The sequence below is a fragment of the Apodemus sylvaticus genome, chromosome 16 (genome assembly GCF_947179515.1).
Source record: "Apodemus sylvaticus chromosome 16, mApoSyl1.1, whole genome shotgun sequence".
NCBI lineage: Eukaryota > Metazoa > Chordata > Mammalia > Rodentia > Muridae > Apodemus > Apodemus sylvaticus.
Window position 1 is genome coordinate 68,652,230 of NC_067487.1, and position 25,481 is coordinate 68,677,710.

The 25,481-nt window shown below is 39.7% G+C and overlaps 1 protein-coding gene across 5 annotated transcripts in view; it reads left to right on the top strand.

The window, feature by feature from the left end:
* Positions 1-7,635: 7,635 nt before the first annotated feature.
* Zfyve16 (zinc finger FYVE-type containing 16) overlaps positions 7,636-25,481 on the top strand; it is a 44,749-nt gene continuing 26,903 nt past the window's right edge. The window contains exons 1-6 of one of the 5 annotated variants that reach the window (XM_052159408.1): positions 7,640-7,786; positions 10,149-10,268; positions 16,746-16,854; positions 17,776-20,009; positions 21,341-21,437; positions 24,174-24,335. In XM_052159408.1, coding sequence (XP_052015368.1) covers positions 16,785-16,854; positions 17,776-20,009; positions 21,341-21,437; positions 24,174-24,335 — 2,563 coding nt within the window. In that variant the 5' untranslated portion in view covers positions 7,640-7,786; positions 10,149-10,268; positions 16,746-16,784. Of the gene's footprint in view, positions 7,787-10,148; positions 10,269-16,745; positions 16,855-17,775; positions 20,010-21,340; positions 21,449-24,173; positions 24,336-25,481 lie in introns of those variants that run through there. The other 4 variants (XM_052159407.1, XM_052159406.1, XM_052159411.1 and 1 more) reach the window with 4 other exon arrangements.

The following is a 25,481-nucleotide window of genomic DNA, read 5'->3' on the forward strand; positions in this document are numbered from 1 at the left end:
ACCTTTAAAACGAAAGACTTGATAGATAAGCCATATCTTCTAGATTTCTTCAAAAGGCACTACTAATTAGGGCCGAGCACTCAATGACACTGGGGGCCATTCTCATTTAAACCACCACAATGGTCTACTCTTGGGGGAAAGAGAATTCTGTTTCTGTGACTCATCCTGAGGAGAGCAAAGATGTGAGAGACAGAGAAAGGAAAAAGTCAGACAGAAAGTTTGCTTCTGAGGCTGCTGCTGAGGCCTTGGCTTTGGAAACTGTTTTCCAAGCTTTAATACTGTCTTACTCTTTTGTAGTGCTATGACAAAACCATGGAGACTGGGTAATTTATAAAGAACAGAAATTTAGGGGGCTCAGCGGTTAAGAGCACTGACTGCTCTTCCAAAGGTCCTGAGTTCAAATCCCAGCAATCACATGGTGGCTCATAACCATCCATAATGAGATCTAATGCCCTCTTCTGGTGTGTCTGAAGACAGCTACAGTGTACTGTTTATGTATAATAAATAAGTATATCTTTTTAAAAAGTTTTTAAAGGACAATGGATATATAGAAAATATGATATATTGACAAGATGGAAGTTTTAGTTAGCCATACAAAATTATATCATTTTCAGAAAAAAATGATAAAACTAAAGATAAACATATTAGGCTGAAGAAAGCCAGATTCAGGAGAAATATTACATATTTTCTCTGGTGTCCATAGTCTAGCCTAAAAAATTATACATGAAAATAGAAGGGACTATTTGGTATGAGGAAGGGAGCCAGGGGAAGAGGGGAGAAGGCAGAGAAGAGAGGGCAGTTGGAAGACAAATATCATGCAAATGAGTTGTACCCACACACAAAGATGTCATAAATGAGACATGATGTCATACAGTTACTGCTATGGGACAATTAACTGCTTTCTGGATGGATTTAGATCTGATCCAGAGGATCATGCCCACTACTATAATCCTGCTGGAAAGTACAAGGTTTAGGATGCCATAGGCCCCAGGATAGGACCTGTTGTTGTTGGTAGTTTGCTAAATGGTCACACTGTCAAATTGCATTCTACATATTTATGTTTCTACCCATAGACCTAGGCTGCTCTCGACTTTGGCCAGAGAAGGTTCTTTTTGCAGCAGGCAATAGGCGATGCTGGCGTGCATGTGTGGCCCAAGTGCTGAGAAGAGACTTCGTACTTAGCGCCTAAATGACACATTTTCCTCCTCCTCTACTGCCATCACCAAGGTTCAAGGAACATGGAACATGGAGGTGGGAAGAATGTAAGAGCTAGACCATGGATCATGGCGAGGAGGGCTGTGAGATGGAAAGTTCTGCGCACAGCATGCCGGTTGCACTTATGATCTCACACCTGCCCATCTCTTACTGAGCAGCTATTGGTGGATGGGAGTTGCTTGGGCATTTGGGGGCAGGGGCTTGTGCTTGTTTGAAAGTGTTGCCAAAGGTAGATTTCTCATATTCCAGTGGGTGACCATGCGCATTCAGAAAATACTGGTTGAACTTAATGGATTATTATTTTCTAAAAGAGAATATGGGAGGTGAGGTTTAGAAGAGTTGGATAGAGAAATTAGGGGATAGATATGATCATGTTTCATTGTGTACATATATGACATTCGCAAGAATAAAGACAAATTAATATTACAAAAAATAGGAACAGTTCATAGGGCATTCACAACTAACAAATAAAGTATTAGGTTCCTAAGATTCATTTTTCAAAAAATATGTGTGCTTGGCAGTGGTGGTGCGTACTTTTAATCCCAGCACTTGGGAGGTAGAGGTAAGCAGATCGCCAAGTTTGAGGCCAGACTTGTCTACATAGTGAGTTCCAGGACAGACAAGGCTACAGAGATACCCTGTCTCTAAAACCTAACCAAGCCAAACCAACTAACCAAGCAAAACAAACAAAAAGAATATTTAAAAAGGAATGGCTTTGGGAGTAATATTAATATACATTTAGCTTTCCCAGATCTACCCCATTACAGTGTTTAAATAGACTGCAGTGTTTCATCGACGCTAGCCAAGAATTCTACCACTGAGTACATCATGAGCCTATAAGTCTCTTAAAATCATTAAGATTCTGGGTGTTTTTCCAAAATGATTAAAAACTGCTGTTGATTCAAGGACTGACTGACAAATCCAAGGAATAAATTTTCCAAAAATATTATAATCAAGATGAATTTCCTGAAATGTTGAAAGCATTTAGTTATAAATTGAACTATTTAGAGATCAAAGTTGATACAAGTAATTTTTCAAAGCAACTATCAAAACCTGAATTATGCTAAGAAATTTCAGTCATTTTTTTTTACATTTATTTCATTTCATGTGCTTGCTTGCATGTGTGCATGTGTACCACAGTGGTTCTGAGCCACCATGTGGGTGATAGGAACTGAACCCAGGTCTTCTAGGAGAGTAACAAGGCCTCCTAACTGTGGAGCCACTTCTCCAGCACTCCACCCCCTGCTCTCATAACATTTTATTTTTACTGTAGTTCATGATCACTTTTCTTCTCTTAACCAGTAAAGAAAGTTGCAGAAGATTTAACAGACTAAAAATCGATGTATTATTTTATATCCTTTTCCATTAGTCTCTCAAATGATTATGCTAGTCAATAAAAGAATGGCAGGGTGGGTTGTGAACTTCCTCCATGTTAAAACCATGAATCAGTCATGCTTGTAATTGTGTAACTCTTATAACAGTGTACTGTGCATAGAGAAAACACTGGAGAGCAAATAAGAGCGATACAAAGTACAATAGGAAAGGCTTTACGTTCTTAGTAGCATGTGTGTTTTCCTTATTATTCTGGAGGTCACAAGCTATTGGTCTTGAACTTAATATGTTATAAAACAATTGGACTGGGTAAACATATCCATGTTACAAAACAGTGTCACAAAGTAACATTGTTATAGGTTTTCTTTTAATTTATTGTTAACAAAGTAACATGTAACCAGTAATCTTAGCACTTGGGAGGCTGAGGCAGAAGTATGAAGTTAGTTTAGACAACAGGGTGCAACTTTGTCAAAACATAAACAAACCAACCATAAATAGATGAGAGCATTGTAGGATTTTGCAATGACTCTGCCTTGGATAGGAAATACAGTGTGGTTATGGTATACAAGCAAGTATTGATGTCCAAAAGCATAGATTTTATTTTTTAAAAATAAGATCTATCAACAAATCCTCATGTTATTCTTACTCATTTCTTTGTCATTGATATCTAAATGCATTTAATGCTGGGCAGTGGTGGTGCATGCCTTTAATCCCAGTACTTGGGAGGCAGAGGCAGGCAGATTTCTGAGTTTGAGGCCAGCCTGGTCTATAGAGTGAGTCCCAGGACATCCTGGGCTACACAGAGAAATTCTGTCTTGAAAAACCAAAAAAGAAAAAAAGAATATATATATATATATACATACATACATACATATATACATACATATATATGTGTGTGTGTGTGTATATATATATATATGTCTATAGAAACAGTATCAGAAAAGGAAATAATAAAAAAATCAAAAGAATATTGCTCAAAATGCACACAAAGAAATTTTGGGTGTTTGAACTGTTTTTGTCATAATTATAACTGCCCTGCAAGAACTGAAGAATAGCTGTTTTCCCAACAGCTGATGCTAAATCCTAGCACTTGTGTAAAGAGAAACAGGTTGTTTGCAGGACGTGTGTAAATATGTGCTGGTGAGTTTAGGCACTCTCCCACTAGGGAGGGTTCCCGAGCTCTAGGCTTGTTCACAGCTGAGCGAGACTGTTTATCCTAGGAAAAGCTTGTATCATTTAATACATCAGGGCTGAAAAGCAGTAGGTGGTCAATAAATGACACCTATTTGTAAAGCATTCTTGATAGTGATTGTGTGTTTTGCTTACTATCTGTGTGATAGTGGCTGTGCGCAGGCGCATGCCTCTTGGTTCACATATAGGTGTGAAGTATTGCTCTTTGTATGCTCTGTAAATAGCCATTGTAGACATCTCTCTCCTTAACTGCTTGTGTATTGCTGCTTGGTACAAAGTTTAATTTGCACTGGCGAAGAGATTCTCTGAACTTAGATTTGTGCTTGTCACCAGAGGAAAAGGGACTAAGCGGGGTTGGGCAGTGGTGGAGCAGGGCTTTAACCCCAGCAGTCAGGAAGGCAAAGGCAGGTGGTTCTCTCAGTTCATGGACAAACTGCTCTACAGAGTGAGTTCCAGGACAGCCAAGGCTACACACACACACACACACACACACACACACCAAACAAACAAACAAACAAACAAGAAAAAAGAAAGAAGAAAAAGGGACCAGGAATTGAACGCATTGGTTTTAAACCACTTGCTGGTTAAACTAACCTTGGCACTATTGATTTTTTAGATCAGGTCTTGAGAAACAAACAACAACAAAAAGAACCAGAACAAACCAAGAAATCTAGATCTTTCTAAGGCAACAGCCACATAAATAGCTGTCAAGACTTGTTCTATGTTAACAAAGTCAGCTTTTAAAAGAGTTTTTCTTTTATGAGTAAGAGTGTTTTACCCGCTGTACGTCTCTGCAGCGTGTGTGCCCACCATGTTGGATCCCCTCACTGTTTGTTATGGGCTGCCATGTGAGTTCCGAGCATTGACTCTGGGTCTGCCATGGTGGCCCAGTGAAGCCTGAAAAATGACATTTTACAGACAGAGGTGACAAATGTCTCCTGGGAAAAGTGGAACTCCCTGTATATTCAGAAGCTGAAAATCTTACTTGGCAATTTCCTATACTTCTGAAAACTCTCCTACTTCCTAGTGGCCCGGACATAGTATAACCAAGCAAATATAGATATGGAAGAATCCATCTTGTAGCAAAAAAATTCTGCTACGTTTTTCTCTATTTGTGTAATTACATTTACCTCCTAACAGGATATATTATAATATGGTTCCAAATATGGTAGAAAAAGCATTTTAGGCAGGCAGTTCAGGGGCAGGTGTATTCTGAAACAATAGGCCCAGACTAGGGATATTTACATCTGAATAACCTTACAATACAAGTGGCTGTTGGGCCAGGTAGTAAGAATTTATATTTGAGTTGGTACATAGCTCATAGCTACCTCCCCCATCTCAGAGACCAGGCTTTCTGTCTTTTGAGTTGCTAATTTGCAGCTGAATCAAATACCTCAGAGACATGCACAGCAGACAAGTTAATCCTGTTCTGCCTTTAACTCTTTTGCTTGTCATGCAGACAGGCTATCTCTCTACCCAGGCTCACCTGGATAGCAATGGAGGCCTGTAAGGAACCCCACCTAGGGAGTCTTGGGGAAAACAACTTTTTTAGCTTATCCAGGTGTGATTCAAGAGGCAGTAGATACTTTGTACTCAGAGAAACACTCGGAGTAGTAGTTAGTTAGTTAGCTCATCGAGTTGGGCCTAAGGGCATCAGCTGGTTAGTTCACCAGGCTGGGGGCTAGGGGCTGCTACCAGAGCTGATTGCCTGGGGCCTACAGTGGTCCTGGGCATGGCACAGAGAAGAATGCAATGGGCCAACTAGGCGAAAATGCTCCTAGGAGGACAACCTGAGGCAGGCAGCTTCCCAAGTTCTACAATGCCACCATCTTCGCCAGGAAGCTAGGCATGGAACGTCCTTCCTCAGCTCCCAAGCTAGCATGCCAGTGGAGCCACGATGAAGAAACCATTTAAACGCATGTGCCCTGGACTTTGGGTAAACACCCTATATTGCCCGAGAAAGCCTAGCATTTTACAGACGAATGTGATGCTTAATTTGAGATGTTAACTTGACTGGACTAGGAGATGTCCAAAATAATACATTCAGATTCAAACCGCCTCTGTGGTCATGTCAGTTTGTCATCCCGCCGGACCTGTGCCTTCCTGGACCAAAGAATCCTGGTTATCCCACAGCAGACTTTGGTCTGTAACATGGGTCCTCTGAAAGAGCTGCTAGTGCTGCTATCTGAACATACTCCCAGTAATAGGAGTGAGGCAGATTCCCATCAGGTTTTCCTGTCTTTCTCTCCCGGAAGTTCTATCTTCACCTTGTTTTACAGATGTTTCTGGGGAGGAAACTGTGCCACTGTACCTGGCTACTAAGCAGGTTCTTTGTTTTTTTGTTTGTTTGGTTTTTTTCGAGACAGGGTTTCTCTGTGTAGCCTTGGCTGTCCTGGAACTCACTCTATAGACCAGGCTGTCCTCTAACTCAGAAATCTGCCTGCCTCTGCCTTCCAAGTGCTGGGATTAAAGGTATGTGCCACCACTGCCTGGCAAGCAGGTTCTTTCAGAAGTCCTACTTTATATCTAAATTTGTGCTAACTTATAACCACACCAGTGTATGAGAGTATCCATATTATTCTCACCAATGAATTCATTTATGGATTAAGCAAATTGGTAAAGCAGATTTATGGAGAATACACTGGTTCTTCTTTGTTGTTAAGTTTGAACATGAATAAAATGTGGTAGACATGCTATTTTGTGAACTGATTTGCATATACTTTATTTAAAATGTTGGTGTTTTGTATATATAAAATAACTTTTATTTGTCCTTACATTGTACTATATAAATACTTTTGCCCCTAATTTGTATGCATGAGCCACTGCTTCTGAACTGAAGTTCCAAAAAGACGATGGCTCCATTTTATCTGTGAATAGTGTCCAACAGATAAAAGAGAAAATACACACTGTATTTTGTGGAATTCTTAAGATTAATTAGTTAATGTAAGCAAAGGATCTCTTTCGTAGTGTCTGTCACAGAACATGTCAGTCATCTAACACAACCAAAAGTTTTGCTCTTGATCTAAAATCATGCAATCTTTCAGAGTTTAGAAACACCAGAACTAGAGATTCAAAATCTCTGAAAGATAAACTATAGTTGCCAATTACTGAACTGAGGATATGAGCACTGATTGTGAAGTCTCTTGAGCACAAATCACAGCGATAACGCTTCTAATCTCGAAAGCCTAGGCGAGCCAGCAGGTCCGGATACCAATTTTCTCTTCTCTCGCTTTGAATTTTAGAAAACTTGTGGTGAGCCGGGCGGTGGTGGCACAGGCCTGTAATCCCAGCACTCTGGGAGGCAGAGGCAGGCGAATTTCTGAGTTCGAGGTCAGCCTGGTCTACAGAGTGAGCTCCAGGACAGTCAGAACTATACAGAGAAACCCTGTCTTGAAAAAAAAAAAAAAAGAAGAAAGAAAGAAAGAAAAAGAAAAAAGAAAACTTGTGGTGAAAATGCTAAGGCCGAAGTCTAGAGGGCGCGAGAGGCGTCCCGCATCTCCTTCAGAGACCTTAGCTGGCTTCTGTTTTTAGACAGCAGCTGCTCCGGAGGTTACAGCGCAGCTTGGAAATGCAGAAGTACAGCCAGAAGGGCAGGGCGGGGTCGGCCGCTCTACTCGCGAGTGGACCGGCATGTGGGAGCTGCCCGGAGGGTAGATACAGTGTCCGCCGCAGGTTTTGGCTGGTGCAAGCCGGAGCGCCCCGTCAGTTCATCTATGGCGCGAGTCGCCTCCTGAGGCCAGCAGCAGAGGGTTCTTGGAACCGCATACTAGCGCAGGATTCCAGCGGGGACCAGGGTAGCTCAGCCACTTCCGGCGCGCCCTTGTGCACTGGCTCGGACCCGAGTAGCGCGCATGCGCAGAGACCAAGCCTCCCGGAGGGGGCGTGGCAGCGGGAAGCATTCTCTGCGCCTGCGCCCTTCTCTGCTAGGTCGGCTGGGGACGAGCTCTGGGTTGGCGTCGCGCTGTCCCGGGTGTCGTGGCCGGGTTGCTCTTCACGCCTCACTGCGGCGTCGCGTCGAGTCCCCGAGAGCTCGGCAGGGTGTGGGGAGGTAAGAGCCCCGGAGCCACCACCGGCCTCTCCTCAGCGTACTGCGGGCGGAGGGGCGGGGCGGCCTCGGACTCTTGGGGCTGCGATGGCCGGGCCTCGCCTTCCTCCGGGACCCGCCTGCCGCCCCGGGCTCTGTGCGGCCGAGATACCTCACCCCATCGCCGGCCGGGCCGGGTCGGGCCGCACTGGACCCCGCGAGTCCCCGCGGCGCCGGTTATCGCCGCCGCCTCCTCCGTTTCACGGATGCCCCAGTGTTCGCTCGCTGTCCGGTCTCTTCGGTGCCTCTGAAGAGATGACCTTAACTTTTAACTGTTAACCTGTTTGTGCGACCGTGATTGCGATTTGTTACATTCCAGACCCATGTTTCTGGTTAGACACGTCAGAAAACCGGCCCGTAGATTCACTATTAAGTTCTTCTTTTTAATTCAAAGAATAATTTGGTGATGTCATCCGGTTCCGTCACTTAACTCGTCTGAGTTTGGCGTTTCGCGAGTTGGCAAAACTTTAGTGATTTGATCGAGCAGAGCTCTGTCTGCTTTTTCACATAACTTCTTTTTTTCTCTTTGATATTAAACTGCATATTTAGTGGCAAGCTATTTAAAAAGTAGAGGAAGGAATCAGGAATGAGATAGTTACCATCCCACAGTGCGAAAGTAACCAGCCGCTTACCATTTTGACATTTTTCTTTGTCTTTTTTTTTTGCCCCTGCTGCATTTTAAACTTAAGAGATCAAAGTGTTGCTTGCCTTTCCCGTGTTTTTAAAAGCCATACACATATACCCATTACTTTTTTTTACTATACACATATGAGCAAAAACAATCGTTTGAAGTAACTACCTTACAGATAAAACTAATTTTTATCCCCGATTATAATACCAGTTACACATAGTACCCCATATGATTGAAGATAACGACAATTGAAAAATATTGAAGAAAAAGTAATGGCTAATGCAGAATATTTACCATTTTGGAAATTAAAAATCAGGACTTTTTTTTTCACATGTTCACTTAAAAATAGCCATACAATGAAGTCATGACTGTAATCCCAGCAAATAAGGCAGGAGGACTGAGCTACAGGCCATCCTGGGGGACAGGAAATTGCTGTCTCAAAAATAAAGCAAGAGAACAGTAAAAGCATCAGTGCACTAAATATCTCTATTGAAAGCCAATTATATTTCCAAACTAAGTTTAGAGAGAAGGGCGGTATTGTTTTGCCAGGAAGCAAGTTACTTTAATGTCTGTCATAGAAGAAAGACAGCTGAATTCTTGTATTTCTTAGTTCATCCTGGCATGCTGGCTTGTTTAGATTAAAGCGCATGAAGAAAATCAGTCTTTGCATAGTTATATGGCTAGAGGAGAGAAGACCTGGAAGACCCTACTTTTTTAGGATTTCTCAGCAAAGCATGAGAAAATTGATTTAACTATTGTGTTAAATAAGGTATTCACTTGTTGCACTTCCCACTTACAAACTTTGCAACATTGAAAGTTCCTTGTGTTCTTGAGCACAGTGCTAGTGTTTTTCTGGTGGTTGAATTGCTAGGTCATAGACTTATGTTCCCTTTCTTAATTTTGATAGACATGGAAGTTAACTTGGATTCCTTTCATAATTTTCTGGTGTATCCCAGGTCTTTAGTTTGAATTATTTCACCTAATGATTGGTAAAGTATCTGCATATTTTCCAGTAGTTTCGGCTTCTTTTCTTGAATTTAAAGAGAGAATTTGGATTCCTCCCACCCCAGACTATTACTACATATTGTTTTCTACTATTTCTACATTGTTTGCCTGAGAGGCTTTATCATTTTCTCTCTGTAGCTGTTGAGATTCCTTCTTAAAACTCACATCTTAACAGCATCAAGTACTTTATTATATTTTAAAAAATTTGGATGCTTTTAAATCCTAATTATTCGAATAGGATTTTCTTCAGGATCATATTACTGTATTTCCATACAATTTTATACCCACTTACAGTCTAGTGTCCAACTGCCTTCAAATAGATTTTTATTATCTTTATATTGTAAGGATATTTCATATAATTTTTAAGGAAAATAATAAAATTATCTTTTTTCTTTTAAAGTAAAATGTGGAGAGATGTAATTTAGCTTTGAAAGACTTAGATAATCCTTGCACAAGATTTAGTTTAGCATTTGTTCCTCCATATTTTCCCCTTTGCTAATACTATTTTAACAATTTTTGTGGAAAATGGGTTTATGTTGTACAGTTTTGTGATTTTCTTTCTTTGAGCATTGTATGTTGGATAGTTCTACAGAAGTATGCGTAACCCAGGTCATAGTTTCATGCATACAGGTTTAAGGATCGTTAGTTGTCTAATGTCAGGCTTCTATATTCTTCTGTATCTGTTCCTAGGTCACTTCCATTCACAGTGGTGCGTTGCTGACTTACAAATCTGTATCTCAGAATCCTCTCTGTATTCCAGGTCCTTACATTCAACAGCCTCTTGGACATCTTCCCCAGGATGTTCTCAAGGTACTTCGGACAGTAGTCCAGAAAGTCTTCCCTTCTTCCTGCCTGTCTTGAGTTGCCTGTGATGGTCAGTGTCGCCCAGTGTGGGGCCTGTCAGCCCAGCCGTCCCCTTGTTTTAGCTGCGTGCTCAGCTATTTTTCCGTTTCATCTTCACCTCAGTCTCTGCTTATGTCCTCACTGTCTCTCACCTTAGCGATTTTAGAAGTGGTATTATTGTTTTATTATTAATGGTTCCTGTTGTTACCAACTTTTTATAAAACCATTTTAAAAGTAAATATTACAAAAGTTTGTTTGGAAATCTGAGAGTATTTAAATGGTTAAGTTGGTAAAAATACCTCAAGTCATTGTTGAGCTGGCATGAGGGCTTAATGGGTAAAGGAGCCTGCAGCCAAAGCCCGGCAGCCTGAGGACTTAGATCCCCTTCATACATGATGGCGGACAGTTAGCTTCTGGAAGTTCTCTTCTGGCAGCCACACCCACACAAGTAAATATGTAGAAGTAATCAAATAAAGCTCATTCTCATATACATGAGATTAAAAACAAATCTTATCAACGCTTCTCTACATAAACATTAAATAGAGTGTGTATCATAGATTTTGTTTGTTTCTTCAATGTATAATAGATTACTAGCCACAAAGTACAGTCTGTTTAGTTGAAATGAGAAAATCCACAGCTTAGAAATAGTTCATATTAAAGAGTTTCAATGAAAATTATTTGCATTGTCATACTTTTTATAAACTGCTGAGTTGTATTGTTTCCTGTATTTTTAGCACTTCAAATAATTTGCCTATTTGCGTGTTATTATGTTGAGACATTCTGCAAATAGATGCTCTTTAATGTAATCTTTGGTTTGTTTTTATAATCCTCTGACTTTTGCTAGTGAAAACTGTTTTTAGAACTTTTGGTTCCACTTTTATTCATATTTCAAGACAGGGTTTCTTTGTGTAGTTCTGGCTGTCTGGAACTAGTTTTGTAGACCAGGTTGACCTCAAACTCAGAGATCCATCTGCCTCTGCCTTATAAGTGCTGGGATTAAAGGTGTGTGCCACCACTACCTGGCTGGTGATGGTTCTTTTAATGCATTCTATACTCTAAGTTCTTTACTCTTTTAAATATGTATGTACTTATCCATATACTGGTTTTGTGAGACAGTGTCTCACTATATAGTGCTGGCCAGCCTAGAATTTGCTATGTAGGTCAGACTGGCTGGTCTTGAATTTATGATCTTCCTGTCTGTTTCCTGAGTACTGGGATTACAAGCATATGCCATCATTCCTGGCCTATTTTTTTACCATTATACTTAATTTTATTTTTTATGTTTTTCAAGGAGATAACTAGCCTGATGCATATACCTATAATCCTAGTATTCAAAAGGCAGAGACAGGCGGATTGCTACAAGTCAAAGCTAGCCTGATAGCAAGTTCCAGGCCTACCAGGGCTATATCGTGAGTTCCTTTTCAAAAATGGGGTGAGATAACCACACCACACAAAGATTAAATGATAGTGGGGATTTATAATGAATAACCCGGTTACCCTTTCTTGCTCTTCTTACCCAGACTCCTGCTGACCAGGGATGAATAGACTCCTCATCTGAAGTCTAGGCTTCCTGTTTGACTCATAGAACACAGAAAATGATTCAACAACGTTTCTAAATTCTTTCTTAGATGATACAAATAATACTTTAAATGCCTAGGAATGAAGTGAATTTGTTACTAGAAGTAGATGCCTTAGGACAGTAAGTTAATTCTCACAAAACTGAGATAAACAGCTTCAGTCTAATGACTTCCATTTTTTTAACCTCTAGACATTTTAAGTAACACATGTAGCCGTATAGTCATCTCCCCTCCTCCTACCCTACTCTAGTTTGGGTACCATTTTGTATATTAAGATACAGGAGTTAGATTTGCTGCATCCACCCTCTCTTTAAGCACTGCAGTGCATATTCTTCCCTCTGGTATTCTCAAGTCAGTCACATTTTGTATCTACCTCTCAGTGCATATTTCATAATATATTTTATATCTTGTTTGTTTGTTTGTTTTGTTTTTTTGATATAGGATTTTCCTGTGTAGTCCTGGCTATTCTGATACTTACTCTGTTGACTAAGCTGGAGTCAAACTCAGAGATCTGCCTGCCTCTGCCTTCTGAGTAATAGGAGTGAAGGCTGTGCCACCGCTCTCAACTCATTCTTTTTACAACGTGTACTTTGTATTCTTACATAATGCCCAGCATGGACACAAATAAATAGTTGCTTTAGGAAGTGAGAGTTCTCTGCCTGTGTTCTTTCTGCTTTTAGTCTTTACATTTTCCTCCATTTCTTGTTAGGGCATTGCTTCGCACATTTGTAATAACCTTTGACTCTTGGTGCATTCAGTATTTCCTTCTGGGATCCCTGACCTTGTAAGTCTTTTGGTTTTTTTGTTAGATGTACATTGAAAGATGTCCTTTGTGCTTTAAACTTATATGGATATTTTCAAGTGCTTATTCTTTTGGTTCCTCAATTTAGTATAACACAGGTAACTTTATTACCATGAAACATCTACTCTATTCTTTAGCCCTCTCCAGCTCTTCCCAGTACCAAGCCATTGGCAGTCACTAGTATATTCATTATCTCTGTATCAATGCTTTCCCAGAATGCTACATAATTGGATCATAGAGTAAATATAGATTCTTCTCTTTATTGATGCGTGTTTAGAGGTCATTCCTGTGCTCTTGCGGCTGGCTAACAGATTTCACCAAGTAATAATATGCACCATGGCTTGTTTATCCACATGCCTACCAAGACCCATGATTGTGGTTGCTTCCACCTTTTGGCAGTTGACAGTGAAGCCACTTACATGCATTCTCTTCCAAGTCGTGGTCTATAACAGGAGCACTAGGGGAGAAGAGGCAGGGGTTCAGGAGTTCAAGGTTATCTTCGTGTATATAGTGAGTTAAGAGCATTCTGGGCTAAATGAGAGTCAAAAATCCGAACAAAGAACAACTTAAAAAAAGAACAAAAGACATATAAATATAATACAATGCATAAATGAATGCCACGTAAGGTGGATTATAGCCACAATCTCAGTACTCTTAGCTTTCGGTTTATTTCTTTTTCTAATTTGGGATTAGAAATTCTAAATTGAATTGTTTCTTCAGTATAGTTTCCCAAATTAGAAGTTTAAATTGTTGATTTCAAGTTTTGCTTCTTTTAAAAAATACATTTAATCTCGTTAGTGTGTCTTAGGAACAAACTATTTTTACTGTGTCCCTCAAGCCTCTTGGATTTTTTAAGATTTCTACTGTTTGACGGTTCTTCAGAAAACTGAACATAGTACTACCTGAGGACCCAGCTATACCACTTCTGGGCATATACCCAAAAGATGACCAACATGTAATAAGGGCACATGCTCCACTATGTTCAGAGCAGCCTTATTTATAATAACCAGAAGCTGGAAACAACCCAGATGTTAGATGAACCCAGAGGAATGGATGCAGAAAATGTGGTATATTTAATACACAATGGAGTACTACCCAGCTATTAAAAACAATGAATTCATGAAATTCTTAGGCAAATGGATGGAACTAGAAAATATCATTTTTAGTGAGGTTACCCAATCACAAAAGAACACACATGGTATGCACTCACTGATAAGTGGATATTAGCCCAAAAGCTTGGAATACCCAAGATAGAACTCACAGACCACATAAAGCTCGAGAAGAAGGAAGACCAAAGAGTGAATACTTTGATCCTTCTTAGAAGGTGAATCAAAATACCCATAGCTCACAGCCAACAAATAGAATGAACAGTGTCCCCAATGGAGGAGCTAGAGAAAGGACGTTTGAAGGTGAAGGGGTTTGCAGCCCTGCAGGAGGAACAATAATATGTACCATCCAGTACCTCCAGAGCTCCCAGCGAGTAAACCATCAACCAAAGAGTACACATGGAGGGATCCACGACTCCAGCTTCATATGTAGCAGAGGATGGCCTTTCAGACATCAAGCAGAGGAGAGGCCTTTGGTCCTGTGAAGGCTCAGTGCCCCAGTGTAGGGAAATGCCAGGTCAGGAAAGTAGGAGGGGGGTGGTTGGTAAGCAGGGGAAGGGGGATGGGATAGGGGGTTTTCAGAAAGGTATGAGGAAAGGGGATACCATTTGAAATGTAAATAAAGCAAATATAAAATTAAAAATAAGATTTCTACTGTTGACATTATGATCAGCTGTTGTTTTCTATATGTTCCTTCCCTAGAGTTTTGTCCTGTTTCATAGTTGCATAGATTCTTTCAGAATATGCTTTGGTGCGTTCTTTCTTTCTTTCTTTCTTTCTTTCTTTCTTTCTTTCTTTCTTTCTTTCTTTCTTTCTTTCTTTCTTTCTTTCTTTCTTTAAAGATTTATTCATTTATTTTATGTATATGAGTACACCTTCAGATGTACCAGAAGAGGTCATCAGATCCCATTACAGATGGTTGTGAGCCACCATGTGGTTGCTGGGAATTGAACTCGGGACCTCTGGAAGAGCAGAACAGAACCATCTCTCCAGCCCTGCTTTGGTGTTTTCTTATTTCCTGCATTGCCTCTTCCATCAAACTCCCTTTTTACCTTAATATGTGTATTTTGTGTACTTATCTGTGTATATGCTATAATGGTATATTTGACAATGGAGACAAGAGTTAGCAGGCTTTATTGAATCAGGTTGCCATATATTATTACTAAAAATGCTTCTGAAATGTGTCTTGGTTTAATCTTGTTATAAGCATAATTGTTGTAACTTTGAAAATGACCCTTTCTCTCTGACTGCTCTATCTTTGGAGTTTAGTTGTTTCCCTATAATGTGCTTAAAAGTGTGAATTTCTGTTTATTTCTTATTGTGATATAATGTATTTTTATTCATTGAGTTTTTCATGAATTCTGGAGAAAATTTTTGACATTGCCTTCAAATGAAGTTTTCTCAGGCTCCTTTCCCCTTATAGAAGGAACACTATTCTCCTTCTAGAATTGGACCTCTTATATCAGTCCTCTTTCTCTGTTCTTCTTGTTTGGTAATATCTCTCTTTGTGCTTTCCACTTCTGAGTCGCCTGAGGCCTTAGGTCAGACCTCTCTGTCTCCTCTATTCCAGGCTACGTTTGAATGTTTCTGATTATCTCTATCCTTTTGTTTGAATGTATTCTTACAAAATTTACATTGCTTTATTACTCTTATAAAAAATATACTTGCTAATACTTTGGAAGTAGTTTTTTCTTTCTTTTCCTTTCTCCCTTCTTTCCTTCCTTTCTGCCTTCTTTCCTTCCTTCCTTCCTTTCCTTCCTTCCTTAACTAGGTATTTACCATAGATTACTTGAAGAACATCGTCTTCCTATATTCATTTATAAATTGCTTGCTTTAGTTTTTTTATTGTTTTGTTTTTGTTTTTGTTTTAAATCTCTTTTAGCTGTCTTTAGATGACTGAATTTCCTGCAAACATGCAATTAATTTTCAAGTTTGACTAGATTCTTCCACATTATCAATGGTAAAACTGATCACTAGATTGCAGTGAATTGATCCAATCCTAACATTATGAAGTTCTCCATCAGACTTTTCTTCTGAAGTCTTAACATTCATTGGTAACAATTGCTTAGCCCATTCATTGCATTAGGAGCTATGAAAAAATAATGAAAAAATAATATTTTTTAAAGTTTTATGTTGTTCTGTATTTATTTATTGGAATTCTTACCTAAAGAACATTCTCTTAGCAACTATTGTATTATCTGGAAGTGTATTTTGTAAATAAGTGAAGGACTCTTTGCTCATTTTTCTTAATTCATTAATTCTCAGTAATAGTATCATAGCAACCTTCCAGTAGATGGGATGCTTTGGTTTTGAATTTAATGTTATGATTTTTTGGTTTTTAATTTTTATTTGAATTATTTTCAGTTCTGTGTGCTCTTCAGTATTTTTATGGTCACTTGTCGCTGTAAGTGAGAAAGAGCCCCCTAACTTGAATTCTTTCCTTTTGGTGTTAGTCACTGGTAGATTCTTGCAGTGTCTCAAGCTTACCTGGTAGCATTTCTGCCTCAGCTACTTAACAGATCTTGTCAGAACACATGATAAAGCTAGGCATGGCTGTGTGTTCCTATAACCCCAACTTTGTGGGACAGATCGACCCTTGGAGCTTGCGGGCAGCCTGCTTGGCAGAAATGGTGAGAGTCCAGTGCGAGATCCTGTCTTACGTCAGTAAGAAGAGTGCTAGAGGAAGATATGCATCGTCCTCCTCTGGTCTCCACGTGCACACTTATGTGCATACGTCAACCCCACCCCCATACAATAGCGTGTGTGTGCAGTCATGTTGTAAAAGCTGACTTTTATGTCATTTTCAGGTAGAGACCATTTTTCTATCTAAGTTATAGAAACAAAGTACTGTTTAATTTTATTTTTGTTTCTGCTTTGATAGTTATATTGACACAGAATGGATGGTATAATATTTGTATGGTAGAAAAGTAAATATAATATTGCACTTTTTATTTTCTAGACATACAAGAATTACATTCTGAGTAAGCCCACAGGGAGGATGGACAGTTACTTTAAAGCAGCTGTCAGTGATCTGGACAAACTTCTTGATGATTTTGAGCAGAACCCAGGTTTGTTGGTTTTTCTACTTTGCTACTAGAATGTTAAAATGTCCCCTTAACAAAATTCTATTTCAATCTTCCCATTGTTATGTTCTCTCAAAAATGTGCCTGTTTCATTATAACATAATAGCTTATTTTTACACCAGTAAGATCAATAGTCAGAAATAAAAGTTACTTTGTAAATATACACTTAGAAAATCTTTATGAGGAAGCTAAAAACAAATTGATAGAGCTTTGTAAATGAAATGTCATTACGGTAAGAGATGGTATTTCCTCAGAATGAAGTTAGGCAATGGGGGGTTATCTTAGCTAGATTTCTATTGCTGTGGAAAACACCCTGACCAAAAGTGACTTGGGGGGAGAGAAGGGTTTATATATAGTATATAGTATATAGTCCATCTTGAAGGGAAGTCAGGGCAGGAGCTCAAGGCAGGAACTGAAGCAAAGAACATGGAGGAGTAATGCATTCTAGCTTATTCGTCATGGCTTGTTCATTGCTTTTTTCTGTAACCCGGGACCACCTGGCTAGAAGTAGTACCACAGTGGTTTGGGCCCTCTCACATCAACCATTAATCAAACAAAGTAATGCTTCCCAGACTGGCTGCAGGTCATATGGTGGAAATGTTTTCTTAACTGAGCTTCCCCTTGCCAGGTCACTCTAGCTTGTGTCAAGTTTACAAAAATGTAGTCAGGACAATGACAGAACAAAAGCAGCTAATGATGAGATTGCTCATCAGCCTTTTCTGGTGTGGTCTACAGTGCAGCTGAGTGATTGACAGTCTTTCTGTCACCTGCTGACTGCATTAAGAAGTAAAACTAGAACACTTCACAGCAAATAAAAAGTCAATGTGAAGTTCTAAAAGCATATTTTCATAACCTTTATTTGATTTGCATCATCTGAATAACTTTGTGGTTCTGTTTTTTTCCTAGATAAACAAGATTATTTCCAAGATGTATATGCTTTTAACCAGTGTTCAGTTTCTTCAGAGTTGAACTCTTCACAGCTAGCTTTACTGTCAAAGGGTCAAAGATGCATTAGTAGTTGTGCCTCATCAGAAGCATCCTGTGAAGAAGCAAATGAGACTTTTCTCAAAGGACAGATACACGAGGGCTTAACCTCTAGACAGAATGAAAAGAACGTAGTGGGACTTGATCTTCTTTCTTCTGTGGATGCCAGTACTTCAGATGAGATCCAGCCTTCATGTATGAGACGATGTAGTAAGCCTGTCTGTGACCTGATAAGTGACATGGGTAACTTAGTACATGCTACCAGTAGTGAGGAAGACATCAAACAGTTATTGCCAGATGACTCCAAGTCTCCTGCAGATACTTTGATCACATCGGACTCTTCAGTTTCAGAGGCTTTGGTGGGGTTGGATTTGTCTTCAGTTTCAGATACTCTGACTGTTTCTTCGGTAGACTGTGATAGCAGTGCTGTCAGAGATGAGCAGAATAACATCAATGCGGGTGTACAAAACAGAGAGAGTAGTAGTATCAAAGAATTGGGTGTAAAAGTAGACAGGGCACTTTTCGATTCTTGTAAATATAATAGAACAGAAAATTTAAAGGATAAAGTGATTTCTAATGAGTTAGAAACAGTTGATTTTGACATGCCATCTGTTGTAATGGAACAAAGTTCTGAAATGTCTAATACCAAAGATAACCCACAATACGAGAGGCTGCCATGTGAACTGTTAAAAGATGATGGCTCTTTGTTAGAGGAGAAAGTAGGCATGGCAGTCGCTAATACAGAGTGTTTAGAAGAAGGAGGAGGAGGAGGAAACACAATTACTATGCCTTGCAAGCTTCCAGAAAATGAAGGGATATCCCCAGGTGACCCAGCTTCAAAAGATGAAAATTTCAAGTTACCTGACTTTTCCTCCCAGGAAAACAAAACTGCCATGTTCATGAAACAGACTGTAAAAGAAGAGTCAGGAAATTTAGACCTTAGAGATAGTAATGATACTGCCCATGTTTCAGGTGATGGTGTGCCCTCTTCACTGTCCTGTCTGTCATTGTCTGGGTCTTTGTGTGCATCGTTAATTGACAGTAATGTACACAGTGATATTTTACCTCCTAATGAGTCTGACGGTCAGAGCGATGATGCAGTGGCTATATGTGAAGAGATACAGAAGAGCGCTGTTTTAGATGGGGAGACAGAGCTTTTGAAGAAGGAAAAGTGTAAGAGCATATTTCTTCAGTCAGTAAATGAAAAGAAAGGGGATGGAAAGGTTGAGCTTGAGGAGCTGGTAATCAGTGGTGAGTCTTTGGAGACCCCTGAGGATGCCAGCTGTGCTGCAGCGGCTGGGTCTCCAGTGGCGCTCTGTGCTGCGAGTGCCCCGGAGACTCCTGGTCCATGTGAAGATCTCACTTTTCCCAGCAGTGATGTGGATGGGCAAGAGTTAGATTACTTTAATATTGATGAAAGCATGAGAAGTGGCATACTAATTAGCGATGCCGAACTTGATGCTTTTCTGAAGGAACAGTGTCTTCAGAACTCTAACACAACATCTTTTGGAGAAAATGTAAATGATTCCCAGTTGCAAATGAATCAGATAGCTACAAAAGAACTAAATGATGAAAACTCTGGGGACATTTACTTCAATGCTGAAGCAGGAGCTGCTGGCGAAGATGGAGGTGTTGTGATCTGTGAAACAACTGATAAAGAACACACAGTAGAAAATAGTACAATTCCAACTGAAAGAGGGTTATGTGCCTGTCAGCCTGACATACGGGATGAACTGCCAGTCCCCAGGACTAACACCCAAGCTGTAGGAGGGGCTAGGCCTAAGCAGCTGCTGAGCCTTCCACCAGGAACAAGGAGTTGCAAGGAACTGAAGAAGCCACATGTTTCAGATGTGCCAGAAAGTAAGCCAGGCATAGCAAGTACTGTTGCTGCACCCATCTGCTCTGCGGATCATATGCCTGAGTCTCAGGCTAGCTTCAACTCCAATTACATTGACATAGACAGTCATTTTGAAGGTGGATCCAGTTTTGTAACTGCAAACAAGGATTCTCTGCCTGAAAATATACGCAAAGAAAGCTTGCTTTTGGGCCAGAAACAGCCTACATGGGTTCCTGATTCAGAAGCTCCAAACTGTATGAACTGCCAAGTCAAATTCACTTTTACAAAACGGCGACATCACTGCCGAGCATGTGGGAAAGTAAGTTATAGAAACCTTAGCCTTTTATTCTTCCACGGTCCTGGGGATTAAAATGAGGTCCTCACACACCAGGAGAACTCTGTCTGCGTTACTTTTTATCCTCTTAAGTGTCTGTGCTCGCAAATATTGATAAATTAGATGTTCCAAGCTGAGTGGCTCCTCTTTTGTCCTTGAATACTTAATTGTCCGACCACTCTGCAGCCAGTTTCCTGATCATTGCCTAGGAAAGCACTAAAAAGCCAGGGGCTTCTAAAGAATACCATGCCAGACTTCCTTTGTGTCCTAATTGTAGTTGATGGTAAAGATGCTGTCTAAGAATTCTAAGGAAATTGTCTTTAAAGACTGGCATGCTTTTTATTTAGTATTTTTTATGCTGTTTCAGATTAAACTACCCTATCTTAGTAAAATAGTGTCCTACTTATGAAAAACCAGGTTCTTATAAATTGTAGGCAAGCTTATTACTGGGCTGTTACAGGAAGCTTTTTAAATGATACAGAAAGCTTTTTAAATGACAACCGTTTATTGAAGAAAGTTTTTATTGGCTTTCAGTTAACATAGTTGATTCAAAATGTTTCCTTATCAGAGATATCAAATAAATAAAAAATATTCATTGTATTAGAGTTCTCTAGAAAAACAATTACTATATATATGTATAAATATATGTATGCATAATTATAAAGGGATTCATTAGATTTGATGATAAAAGGCTAATTATTCCAACAGTGATTGTCCGAATATTATAGAGGCAGATAGGACTGTAGCTGCTTAGTTCAGGAAGCTGGAAGTCTTTGATCCAAGTAGTGTGTGTGTGGGGAGAGGGGATGAATTGTGTAGTCCTGTCTGAACCTAAAGGCCTGGAATCTCTCTGGAGAGTCATCAATATGGCTGAAGAAGCTGGCTGAAGAAGCTGGGATTGTCCTCAAATGATAGCAACAGCAGTAGACATGCTTGCTCGAGAAGAACGCAGCTTGTCTTCACTGGCTGCCCCTCTCTTCCACCTTTATGCTTGCCTGGCCCCAGTCTATTGGGCAGTGCTAGCCAAATCCAGGGAATGTCTTTCCCCCTTAGTTGTCATTCTGGTTGCCAATCTAGTCTCAAAACCTTCATAGACACACCCAGAACTCCTAGTCATCTCTCATTCCACTTAACCTTGACAGTCAAGATTAACTATAAAAAGATCATTAAATAGTTATATTTATGGTTGTGGTGACTAGAAAAAATGGATCATATAATAAAGTAAGAAAGTAAGTTTCAGCTAACTAGGATTTGAGCCTCTACTAGATTTAAATATGCTTGAGACAAAAACAAATTTAGTATTTTATTCTTTATAGGTATTTTGTGGTGTCTGTTGTAACAGGAAATGTAAGCTTCAGTATCTAGAAAAGGAAGCAAGAGTATGTGTGATCTGCTATGAGACTATTAATAAAGGTGAGTATTAACTGACATGTTTTCTTCCATTAAGTGAATATATATTAAGAATAACTGGATTGTGACAAAGATAAACTTGTTTATTTTCTTAAGGCAAGGACCTAGTGTTGCCTTATCTGGCTTAGGTGGGACATCCCAAGACTTGGTTTCTCTTTTTGTTGTATTCTCACAATTAACACTGCTGGTCTGGAAAGGAAGCACTCAGGTTCTGGAGTGGCAGTTCATTGCCCTTTAACAGGTACCAAGTCCCCGAATGCTGCATTTCATCTGCCTACTAGTTCATCGTCACTGTCATCCTCATCATCTTAATGGAGACAGTCATAAAAGTAGCCATCATATTGGTGCTCAGGATTATATATTAATCTAGAAGGCAAGGTCGTAGTTGTCACCTGTTAGATAGTTGCCTGAAATGAGAATGACGATAAGGACTTATATATGATTTTATAAACTCATAGAACACCATGCTGTGTGCATATTTCGGTCTCCTCTTTCTTTCTTAGTTTTAGAATGTCATGTGCGTGCTTCCCATTGTTTCTCGGCTCTCTAGTTAGTTTCCATTTTCAGCAGTGGAATTGATGGTCTTGAGTTCCCACAGGGTGTGTGTGTGTGTGATATTATGCTTTCATCTCTAGATACATGTCTGCTCTTTCAAGCAGTTCCTACATTTTCAGAGATTTGTTGACATTTAATTCCCAATGAGAATTCCTTGACCCTTTTTTTGACCAGGCCTGTGAACTAGCTCCTGTTATCTAGGAGAATAAATACCTGATAATAATTTGTCTTTCTCTTTTGAATGAAGATAATATTTTTTCAGCAATTCTCCAAAAAGCTCTGGTGTGAGTCTGTTAGCTTGAGGTAAGCTTTATACTCCCTGCTGTTGATCTATACTCTGGAAGATAATAGAATATAACTAAAAAATATTTTTATGTCATTGCCATTGTTTATGAAAAAGCTACATGCTTATAATTGTTTTTCCTTTTTGCACTGTTTCTGTAGCTATTAACCCAAGCAGTTTGCTAGAATTTAAACTTCATAGCAAGCTCCCACCTAAAAGTTTCTATTTAAAAAGCCATGATTATTGGAATTTATGGTCCAATTTTGGGAAGAGACATTATAACTATAGAGTCCAAGAGAGGAGGAGGATGCTCATTAAAGAGACTTCATAGAATATCGAGATAAAAGTTTGGTCTCTCAAAGATAATGTAGAGGAATGGAAATGTTACTCAATAGTAGAGTGCTTGCCTAGCATGTACAAGACCACAGGTTTAATTCCCATCAACACACACACACACACACACACACACACACACACACGAATGTGTTGAGTGAAGTTGTTAGAAAACTGTTTTATTGTATATCCATATCTTACATAGTTTTTTTAAGGGAGCTATCAATGATTGTTACAAGAAAATGCCAGCTCTAGGCTAGAAACTGACTGAAGTGATCATGTAAACAGTGTTATCAGACATGAAAAAGTTGACTCAGGTTGTGAGGTACATTCAGTAAAGGCATGGAAGAAAAGACTGAGTAGAGATTGTGAGTGTTGAGAAAGCTGCCGGGATTGCATGAGTTTTAGCTGTATGTGAATACTGTCAGGTAGATTTGGATCCGGAATATAAACCTGTATATGTATTTTACTAGCTAGTGGAGTGATTTCTGAGAGCGCTGTCATTCCAGGATATTAAAGAAGGTTGTAGCAGTGACAGCACTTATGATCATTCAGTTTGGAGAAGTGCTGAAGATGCTGTTGCCAGTACTGTTCCTTTTTCTTATTGAAGTATTATTCAGTGGTATTTAAGAACTATTCTGTATTCTGGAGCTCTAGCTGACAACAAAATAGATGTTATGTTGACAGTGGGATTTTTGAATGTGGAGATAAATAGTAAACAGAGAAGCCATCAGATGGTAATAATACCCTAAATTTAAAGTTAAAATGTTCAAAGATAGTGGCCATAATAATGCTTTATGATAATATGATATATGAAACTTGAAAAGACTTGAAAGAAATAGACTGGGTCTGTGTGAGAACCTGTGGAGAGAGCATTCTAGGCAGAGGAAAGAGCAGACATCATAAGCTGAACTTGCTTAGCTTGCAGGACCAAGGCTCAGGTTGCTGCTCCTTGTGAATCAGTGGCTGTAGGAGGTGAGACAGGCCATGGAGCCTAACCCTGAGCTCTGCTATAGTTAGAAAGCCATAAAGCATAAAAGCTGGGGTGGTGGTGCACGCCTTTAACCCCAGCTCCCGGGAGGCAGAGGCAGGCAGATCTCTAAATTCAGGGCCAACCGGTCTACAAAGTGAGTTCCAGGACAGCCAGGGCTACTCAGAGAGACCTTGTCTCAAAACAACCCTCCAAAACAAACAAAGCCATTTTTAAATGGCTTTAAAATGAGGATCAAGAAAATAATCATTTAGGTCTTAAATATTTACTCTGGAGTATGCTGCTAGTAGATCCTAGCAGTAAAAGGGAAAAATAGACACTTGTATTCAATAAAGATGATTTTCTATAGTGGATATCAAGCATACAACAACTAAAAGTACTGAAATAACTCATTTATAGCTTATCAAAGTAGAGTGCTGTCAACTAAATATTAGTCACTTGGACATCTTTGCCAAGTGCCACTTTCTCTTGATTAGCCATTTATTTCTTTCTCCTTGTAACTTGAAAAATCAAATATTTATTACAGCGTACTAGGAAGTTCAATAAAGTTTTTAATACTATTCTTTCCCCTTTATAGCTCAGGCATTTGAAAGGATGATGAGTCCAGGTGGTTCTTGTCTTAAGTCTAATCATTCTAATGAATGTGCCAGTGCCCAGCCACTTCAGGAGACCCAAACATCCAGTACACCTTCACCTACAACTTTGCCCATCTCAGCATTGAAACAACCAAATGTTGAAGGTAACAGAGTAAACTGCTGTGGTTTACACCAAGAATGAGTTATTTAAGTAGAAATACTCTAGTAGTCAGGATCCAAACAGAACAGAGAAACCAATTCTGTGTTGGAGATATCTGCAAGGAATTGGCTATATGTACATGATGGAGACTGGAAATATGCTTAGGAGTCAGTCTCAGACTTACATAACTGCAGGAAGCAACCACCTCCACTAGGATTGGGGAGATGGAAGGGGAGAAGGCAGTGCTAGCATCAGAGAGGGGTACCTGGTGGTGCTTAGCTCTCAGACCTGGGTGTTGAAGGCTAAAGCACTATATGACTAAAGCTGTGTGACCTCTGGGAAAGTGTCATATAGCAATACTGGAAGCATCAAGGAGTCTTATAGCTGACTGAGGGAGAGTTCTAGATTTGATATTAGGAGTGCAGAAAGTCATGGGACTTGCAGTGTAACTGCTGCTGCTGCTGTTGCTGCTGGTTCTGATGCTGGTTGCTGGTGCTGCTGGTGCTGGTGCTGGTGCTGGTGCTGGTGCTGCTGGTCCTGCTGCTGGTTCTGTTGCTGCTGCTCCTGCTACAAGAATCCTAGCAGGAATTAGGGCACAAATAATCCCATCCCTTCCTGTATTTAGGCCTCCCTTTCCACCAGTCCCTACCTTGGCATATTCTGACCACAGCCAGTAAGCAAGAAGACAATGTTAGGATTTGTACTTTCTAGACTTTCAGCCTAGCATGCAAGAGCTAGGTGTAGAATGGGGCCTTGGGTTCTAGTGGTAACCAGTAAATAACTCTTTAAAAACTTCTCTTTAAGTGTATATTTTACAACAATAACAAACTATTATTTATTTGTCTTTCGTTTTTAAAACTCAAGCTAGTCCAAGCTTCTGAACTGAAGTAACCCACCATGAGTCATTGGTTACAGACATGCACTATCATAACATCTATTTTAAACCTTTGAATTTTCTGCTTGTTTGTTCTAGTCTGTGGCTATTGTCAACTTCTACAAGGCCAGTAGATATTTGCAGACATTGTTTGGAAGCAAAGTCTGTGATGTTTTAGAAAATATCTATAAATATCAGTCAAAGATAAATTTGATTCTCTGACAGTTGAGTTGGGGGGACTTAGATTGTTGTTCAGTGGCTTTTCTATTTATAATA